Source organism: Arachis ipaensis, chromosome B03, assembly GCF_000816755.2.
Source record: "Arachis ipaensis cultivar K30076 chromosome B03, Araip1.1, whole genome shotgun sequence".
In the NCBI taxonomy this organism is placed as follows: Eukaryota; Viridiplantae; Streptophyta; class Magnoliopsida; order Fabales; family Fabaceae; genus Arachis; species Arachis ipaensis.
The window spans coordinates 45073716-45082896 of NC_029787.2; the positions used below are offsets into that span (position 1 = coordinate 45073716).

General features: G+C 37.3%; 1 protein-coding gene across 1 annotated transcript; it reads right to left on the minus strand.

Annotated features, from left to right (window-relative positions):
• Positions 78–890, minus strand: LOC107633134 (uncharacterized mitochondrial protein AtMg00810-like). The gene is made up of 2 exons (XM_016336770.1): positions 659–890; positions 78–541 (listed from the first exon to the last, which is right to left on the minus strand). Exons 1-2 carry the CDS (start codon positions 888–890, stop codon positions 78–80), a joined length of 696 nt encoding a protein of 231 aa, XP_016192256.1.

The window sequence follows — 9181 nt, forward strand, 5'->3', positions numbered from 1 at the left end:
TATCAAGAAAGACAGCAATGCAGTTTTGCACACTGCTATTGTACACTATTACTCTCTATCCTTAATACCCCTCCCCCTCAACTGAGGTATGGGTTCTGAAATACTCTCAGTTTGTGCTTATACCTATCAAATAGGTGTTGTGACATTGATTTTGTTAAGCAATCTGTAATTTGATCAGAAGAGGGAATATGCATAATATAAAGAGCTTTTTGGTTAACCAGGTTCCTTAGAAAATGCAGATCCAGCTCCAAATGCTTACATTTGCTAAGAAGTATAGAATTTGCCGCAAGAAGACAGTCACTCTGATTATCACAGTAGATAGTAGGCACCACAATTTGAGGTATCCGAAGTTCTTGTAGAAGCTGCTGTAAGGACATAATTTCTGTTTGAGCTGCACACATAGCCCTGTATTCTGCCTCCGTGCTACTTCTATTCACTTTAGTTTGTTTGTTGCTCTTCCAAGATATGAGGTTGTTCCCAAGATATACACAAAATCCAAAGATAGACTTTCTATCCTCCAAATCCCCTCCCCAATCTGCATCTGCAAAAGAGAGAATTCAAAAATCAGCAGCTTTTGTGAACACAATCCCATGATCCAACGTACTTTGCAAGTATCTGAGGATCCTTTTTACACTTTTTCAATGAAGCAAAGTTGGACCGTGCACAAATTGGGATATACGATTAATAGCAAATGTGATATCAAGTTTTATCATAGTTAGATACTGCAGTGCACCCACTATAGACCGATATTGTGTTGGATTTTCAAACAGTTCTGAATTATTGGAGAAGAGTTTGACATCTGTAGCTATTGGTGTAGGTAATGGTTTAGAATTATGCACTCCATCCTTTAGAAGCAACTCCCTTATGTATCTGACCTGAGATAGCATCATGTCACCATGAGGGAGATAAGTTGCCTCTAAGCCTAAGAAGTAGTTAAACCTGCCAAGATCTTTCAGCGGAAAAACTCTGTTCAATTAAGATATCAATAGTTCAATTTCCTTTGAATTATTTTCCGTTACAATAATGTCATCCACATATACTAATAAATAGATTACATGAGACTGATTATGTTTAATGAACAATGAAATGTCTGATTTTGTATTTCTAAAATAAATTGGAACAAGGTATCTTCTAATGCCTTGAACCAAAGAGAAAATCAAATAGTTCCCTAGTTAAGTGCTTGTGGTGTTTTCTGTGCCAAGTTAAGCTTGAGGACAAAACACTAAGAGTCGCGGTTAGGCTCAAGGTGCAAAGTACCAAAGAAAAGAAAAGAAAAAGTTGTGTTCAAGGATTAATCAGAACTTCAAGAGAAAGAGAGTCCATAATATCATCTGAGGAATCACAAAACATAGATTGATAAGAAAACAAATTCTCAATAAAAGTTACATGTCTTGCAAGATATATCTTACCATTCTTATTCATACATTTTTAGCCTTTGAGGGTAGAATTATATCCAATAAAGAGGCATAAATTAGACTTATAATCAAATTTATGTCTATTATAGGGTCTTAAATAAGGAAAGCAAGCACATCCAAAAACTTTAAAGAAGGCAAAGTCTGGTTTATGATGGAATAGAATTTCATAAGGACTTTTATTGTCTAAAACTTGTGTAGGCAATATATTTATGATATAGACAAAGGTAACAAATGCATCTTCCCAAATTTGGAAGGGAACAAATGCAAAAACAAGAAAGGACAGTCCCATTTCTGTGATATGTCTGTGTTTTCTTTCCACACTTCCTTGTTGGTGATGTGTGTAGGGACACGACTGTCTATGGTGAATGCCCTGAGTGTTAAGAAAATCAACAAATGTTGTAGATATAAATCCACCTCCTTTATCAGTTTGTAAAGCCTTAATCTGGTGTCCTGTCTGTTTTTCCATAAGCTTTTTATAGTTTTGAAAAGCTAGTAAAGATTGAGATTTATTTTCAAGCAAGAAGATAACTGTAAATTTAGAAAAACTATCAACAAAGCAAGCATAGTATCTAAATCCATTTTTGGAATTAACCGGGACAGGTCCCCAAAGATTGGCAAAAACACATTCTAATGGTTGATGATATGTAGTTTGAGTTTCATTAAAGTGAAGTCTATGCATTTTAGCCAATGGAAAAATTTCACACATATATTGTAAAGATGATCCAGAATTAGAGATAGGAATAGAACACTAATTCATTACTATATGAACTATTTTCATTGCATAGTGGCCAAGTCTTTTATGCCACAAGATTGTATTATTACTATTCTGATTACAGGAACTGTTAAAAACATAAAAATTAGGGGGAATGATTTCTTGATTTCTAATCCTATCTGAATTACATTGTATTGAAATAGAAGGATGATTATTACTAAAAAGTTTATGAGAATAGGTAGAGTTGTAAGACAAAGCAGATTTCTCAAAAGCATGCCTAGGAACTCTGAGATTGTGAAAGGAATTTTTCCCATTCCTAGCTATGCCATGTAGGAGAAACTCCCTGGTAGCCTGATCACGAATAAAGCAAAAATCAGGCTAGACTTAAAAAAAGATACCATTATCAGCTGCAAACCTGGCAACGCTAAGCGGATTTTGAAAAATTTGGGGTACATGGAGTAAATTTTGTAATTGAAAAGTAATATTAGCGTATGGATCATGCGAAATTGAAGAACTAAATTTTTAAATAGAAATACCTGACCCATTACCTACATACACTTGATCGGAGTCATTGTTGCTTGATGCATGAGCATCTTATACCTATTTTTCGCTTATTTTAAGTTAGAATTTATTAAGTTTAATTGTATTTTGGTGTAAAAATCCTCTTTGGATGCCACTTTGAATTGTTTTAGTATTTTAATTATTTCAGGTGAAATTCGGGTCAGTTTGGCAGAGTTTTGTGCAAGAAAGAGAAAAATTTGAGCTGTCCATCATGGGCGCTAAATGCCCAGCTGGCATTTAGCGCCAGCAACTCAGAATGTGAAATGGAGCTTTTGCCCTTGAAGGCGCTAAACGCCACACCTGGCGTTTAGTGCCAAGGATCCGAATTTAAACCTCATCAAAGGAGCATCTTTAGTGGATTTAACTCTTAGTTATTATCTTATCTTTTATTTTTGTAATTTTTATTTACAAACAAAATTTTTTAGGTTTAGAATTTAATATTTTATTTTATTTTTAAATCAAATTAGGTTAGATATAGAAGGAAAAAGATGCACCCTTCAGGGGGATCTTCTGACTTCCGCACGTTTCACTTTTCGAAACCCTTGTTTTCTCTGTAAGTCATGAGCCAATAAACCTCCTTAGTTAAGGTTAGGAGCTCTGTTTATTTCTATAGATTGAGATTATTATTTTTTTTATTTTAATTAATGTATTGATTTAGTTTCAAGGATTGCTTTCGTTCTTCATCTTATGAATTTGGGTAGAACGACAGTATAACTGATGCACCACTATTTTGTGGTACATTTTATACTTAATTGAGTGGATTTTTTCTACTACTCCATGGGAAAACTTGAATGTCCTGTCAGCTAGTTGATGTGCCATCCTTGTTGGTTTGGCTTCTTCAATTCTCATTCTTTTCATCATGGCCAAGGGCATAAGGTTGATGCTAGCTCCTAGGTCACACAATGCTTTCTCAATGCTAATATCCCCTATAATGCATGGGATTTGGAAGCTCCCAGGATCCTTCATCTTTTGAGCTGAGGAAGCTTCTTTTGTATGATGGCACTATATTCCTTCGTGAGCACTACAGTTTTCTTTTCTCCCCAGTTTCTTTTCTTAGTCATGAGCTCTTTTAGAAACTTGGCATAGAGTGGCATTTGCTCTAGTGTTTCAGCAAAAGATATATTAATTTGAAGCTTCTTAAAGACCTCCAAGAACTTAGAAAACTGGCTGTCCTTCCCATCTTTTTTCAGCCTTTGTGGGTAGGGTGCCTTTGGTACATAGGGCTTCAAGACTTGCTTTGGTGGGGCTGGGGTATGTATCTCTTCTTCCTCCTTGATTTCTGAGTCATTGGCAGCTTCTTCTTCTTGCAAGTTGTGGCTTGAAGATGCCTCATTTACCACCTTCCCACTTCTTAATGTGATGGCCTTGCATTCCCCTCTTGGGTTAGTCATGGCATCACTTGGGAATGCATTTGTAGACATGGGCATCTGCTTGGATATGTATCCGAATTGTGCTTCCGATTTTGTGATTACTGCCCCTTGGTTCTTTATATAGGATCTGACCTCTTCTTGGTATGCATCTATCTTTTTGTCAGTGTGTGCTTGTCTCTCTGCAGCAGTAGCAATATCTCCTGCCATCTGTGCCATCATAGCTTCCAATCTTGCAAATTTGTCACTGTCCTCACATGGTTGTGGGGTTAAAGATGATACATTGTGAGAATAGTTGCTGTGTGTTTGTTGATTGGATTGGAAGGGGGCATTCTGTGAGTTGTGGTAGGGTCTATGATTGTGTAATTGATGGCTGGGGTTGTTATATTGGTTAGAGTGGTATGGCTTGTGATCATGGGATTGGTTTTGTTGGTTTTCCCACCCAAAATTTGGGTGGTTCTTCCAACCTGGGTTGTAGGTTTTGGCATTGGGATCATATGGTTGTCTGGGTGGATTATTCACATAGTTGGCCTGCTTTCATTCATATTCAGCTTTCGAACTAGCTCCTTCTTGCACTAATGCTTGAGTGTTGATTGCTGAGACTTGATTCTTCTCCATTTGCTTGGTTAGAGCTGCCAATTGAGCTGTGATCACCTTGTTTTGAGCCAGTAGAGCATCCATCTAGTTTAGCTCCATTACTCCCCTCCTTGGGTCAGAGGCATAGAAATACTCATTGTTAGCCACAGTTTCTATGATATCTATGGCCTCTTCAATTGTCTTCTTGGTATTGAGGGAGCCTCCTGAAGAGTGATCTAAAGCCTTCTTTGCCTCTTGAGACAATCCTTCATAGAAAATGTGCAGCTGCATCCACTCATTGAACATGTTCGGAGGGCATTTTCTTGTTAGCTCTTTATATCTCTCCCAAGCTTCGTAGAGAGTCTCTCCATCTTGTTGTATGAATGTTTGTACCTCACTTCTCAACTTGATAACTCTTTGGGGAGGGTAGAATTTTGCCAAGAACTTATTCACCACCTCTTCCCAAGTTGTCAAACTCTCCTTTGGAAAAGATTTCAGCCACTTAGATGCTTTGTCCCTAAGAAAAAAGGGGAACAAAAGCAGTCTATAGGTGTCTGGGTGAACACCATTAGCCTTCACTGTGTCACAGATTCTCAAAAAAGTGGTTAGATGTTGATTTGGATCTTCTTGAGCATTTCCTCCGAATGAGCAGCTGTTCTGAACAAGAGTGATTAGCTATGGTTTGAGCTCAAAGTTGTTGGCATGTATGGTGGGTTTCAAGATGCTGCTCCCACAATTCCCAGGGTTGGAATTGATGAAGGAGCCTATTGCTCTCCTTTCTTGTGGAGGAGCATGGTTGCCTACTACTTCATCTTGATGATTGTATGCTTCACACTCCATATTTTGGGTTGGATTCTCTTCTTCTTCTTCTTCACCATCTACCATTTTGCCTCTTGCCACTACCTCTCTTTTCAATCTTAGAAACGTCCTTTTAGGTTCAGAATCATAGGAGGTTACAGCTCCTTTCTTCTCTGTCATACACAACATAAAACACAATCTAAAACAAAGATGAACACCCTCTTGGAACAAGAGTGGGTAAGTCAAGTTTGGTTGATGCAAAGCATCAAATAGTTAGTGTGCTTCTTGTTAGAATGGATATATATACAATGAATAATTGAGGATGCAAGTGCTAAAAAAAATAACGAAAATAAGGAACTGAAATTAAAGGAATTAACAAAGTAAAGAAAATGCTTAATCTAAGTACCCATCAACTTAATCATTGTCAATTCAAATTCAATCCCCGGCAACGGCGCCATAAACTTGTTAACTAAGATTTACTGCATTACTACAATAAACTCCTCTTGGCAAGTATACCAATTATCGTCAAGTAATAACTCACAAGGAGTGAGGTCGAATCCCATAGAGATTGATTGATTGAATGACTTTAGTTACTAGGTGATTTAGTCAAGCTAATTAAGAATAGTTGTTAAGTTCAAAATTCTAAATGGCAGAATTGTAAATGACTTAAAGATAAAGGGAAGCAATAAAGTGCAGAATCATAAAGAACATAACAGTAAATTGCAGAAATATAAATGACTGGATTGAAAATGGGGAATGGATTGATAGTAGAAATTAAAGAAAGCTATAAAGAATAGGGAAGATTCATTGGAGTTGTGAGATGTTGCTCTCTTTGGATTAGATTCAGATCATCTCTTCTTCAATCATGCAACTCATTGACCTCTTGGCAATCATGATTGATTGAACCTCAATTCCTTGGTGATTCAATCTCTTAAATCTTGATAATCAGCCAATTCCTTGGTCTAGTTGCTCATAAAGAGAGATAAGCTTGGTCCCTGATTTTACTACACATCCTCATAGATCCAAGTATTTGGGTAGATTTCTTGTCACCATATCCAATCCCAAGACCCAGATCTACTCAATGTGAGAAGGGATTTCAAGCATGGTTTCATGTTTCCTTTTTCAAGGCTCCCGTGAAACCCAAATTGCATTCAACCTCTTTTCCAAGATGATTGAACACTAAGCATGAAGAATGAAATTCCTTCTAGCAAATCAAAGAGAGATGAAGAGAAGAAGAAATTTACTATCATTTAATTCATCAAGTACAACAAAGCTCCCTCCCCCAATGAGAGGGAGTTTAGCTACTCATAGCTTAGAGAAAAGTACAAGAGATGGAAGAAGATAAAATAAGTGAAGTAAAAATCCCAAGCTAACAACCAACCCCTTTTCAGTACTCTTCAAAGGATATTTATACTACTCCTATTATTGGAAATGAAAATTACACAAGGAAAAGAAAAGTACAATTGAAAACTAAAGAGAAAAATCATTAAATTGAGGCATGTGAGTGGCGTGTGCGCGGCGTGTGACTGGCGCGCCACGCCCAGCTCATCAGCTTGGCTTGGCGTGCCATGCCCATCTCTCAAGTGGGACGCCCATGATGCATGTTGAACTGGCGTGCCACAAAACTATTGGGAGCAAATCAACACTTTCCTAGGATAATTAAGCTCCAACATGGGACAACTAAGGGTGGAACACCAAGAGCACGCCATCATTCTCCATGAAATTAGAGAAGATCAAAGAGCTATGAGGAAGGAGCAACAAAGACAAGGAAGAGACATAGAGGAGCTCAAGAGCACCATTGGTTCTTCAAGAAGAGGAAGATGCCACCCTCACTAAGGTGGACCCGTTCCTTAATCTCCTTGTTCTTATTTTCCTGTTTTTCATTTACTATGCTTTATGTTTATGTTTGTGTCTGATTACATGATCATTAGTATTTAAGTGTCTATGCCTTAAAGTTATAAATGTCCTATGAATCCATCACCTCTCTTAAATGAAAAATGTTCTAAAAACAAAAAGAACAAGAAGTACAGGGTTTCAAATTCATCCTTGAAACTAGTTTAATTATTTTGATGTGGTGACAATACTTTTTGTTTTCTGAATGAATGCTTGAACAGTGCATGTGTCTTTTGAAATTGTTGTTTATGAATGTTAAAATTGTTGGCTCTTGAAGAATGATGAAAAAGAAGAAATGTTATTTGATAATCTGAAAAATCATAAAATTGATTCTTGAAGCAAGAAAAAGCAGTGAATACAAAAGCTTGTGAGAAAAAAAAAAAGAGAAAAGAAAAATGGTGAAAAAAGGAAGAAAAAGAAAAAGCAAGCAGAAAAAGCCAAAAGTTCTTTAAACCAAAAGGCAAGAGCAAAAAGCCAATAGCTCTTAAAACTAAAAGGCAAGGGTAATAAAAAGGATCCAAGGCTTTGAGCATCAGTGGATAGGAGGGCCTAAAGGAATAAAATCCTGGTCTAAGCGGCTAAACCAAGCTGTCCCTAACCATGTGCTTGTGGCGTGAAGGTGTCAAGTGAAAACTTGAGACTGAGCGGTTAAAGTCGAGGTCCAAAGCAAAAGAAGAGTGTGCTTAAGAACCTTGGACACCTCTAATTGGGGACTCTAGCAAAGCTGAGTTACAATCTGAAAAGGTTCACCCAGTTATGTGTCTGTGGCATTTATGTATCCGGTGGTAATACTGGAAAACAAAGTGCTTAGGGCCACGGCCAAGACTCATAAAGTAGCTGTATTCAAGAATCAACATACTGAACTAGGAGAATCAATAACACTATCTGAATTCTAAGTTCCTATAGATGCCAATCATTCTGAACTCCAAGGGATAAAGTGAGATGCCAAAACTATTCAAGAGGCAAAAAGCTACTGGTCTCGCTCATCTGATTGGAGCTAAGTTTCATTGATATTTTGGAATTTATAGTATGTTCTCTTCTTTTTATCCTATTTGATTTTCAGTTGCTTGGGGACAAGCAATAATTTAAGTTTGGTGTTGTGATGAGCGGATAATTTATACGCTTTTTGGCATTGTTTTTATATAGTTTTTAGTATAATTTAGTTAGTTTTTAGTATATTTTTATTAGCTTTTAAATAAAATTCACATTTCTGGACTTTACTATGAGTTTGTGTGTTTTTCTGTGATTTCAGGTATTTTCTGGCTGAAATTGAGGGACTTGAGCAAAAATCAGATTTAGAGGCTGAAGAAGGACTATAGATGCTGTTGGATTCTGACCTCCCTGCACTCAAAGTGGATTTGCAGGAGCTACAGAAGTTCAAATGGCGCGCTCTCAATTGCGTTGGAAATTAGACATCCAGGGCTTTCCAGAAATATATAATAGTCCATACTTTGCCCGAGTTTAGATGATGCAAACTGGCGTTCAACACCGGCTCTCTGCCTATTCTGGAGTTAAACGCCAGAAACAGGTTACAAACTGGCGTTTAACTCCAAGGAAGACCTCTACACGTGAAAGCTTCAATGCTCAGCCCAAGCACACACCAAGTGGGCCCAGAAGTGGATTTCTGCATCATTTACCTATTTCTGTAACCCTAGTAACTAGTTTAGGATAAATAGAACTCTTTACTATTGTACTAGGAGTCTTTTTCCCTATTTTCGAATTCATATGCCATTTGGGGAGGCTGGTCATTCGGCCATGCCTAGACCTTGTTCTTATGTATTTTCAACGGTAGAGTTTCTACACACCATAGATTAAGGTGTGGAGCTCTGCTGTTCCTCATGAATTAATGCAAAGTACTA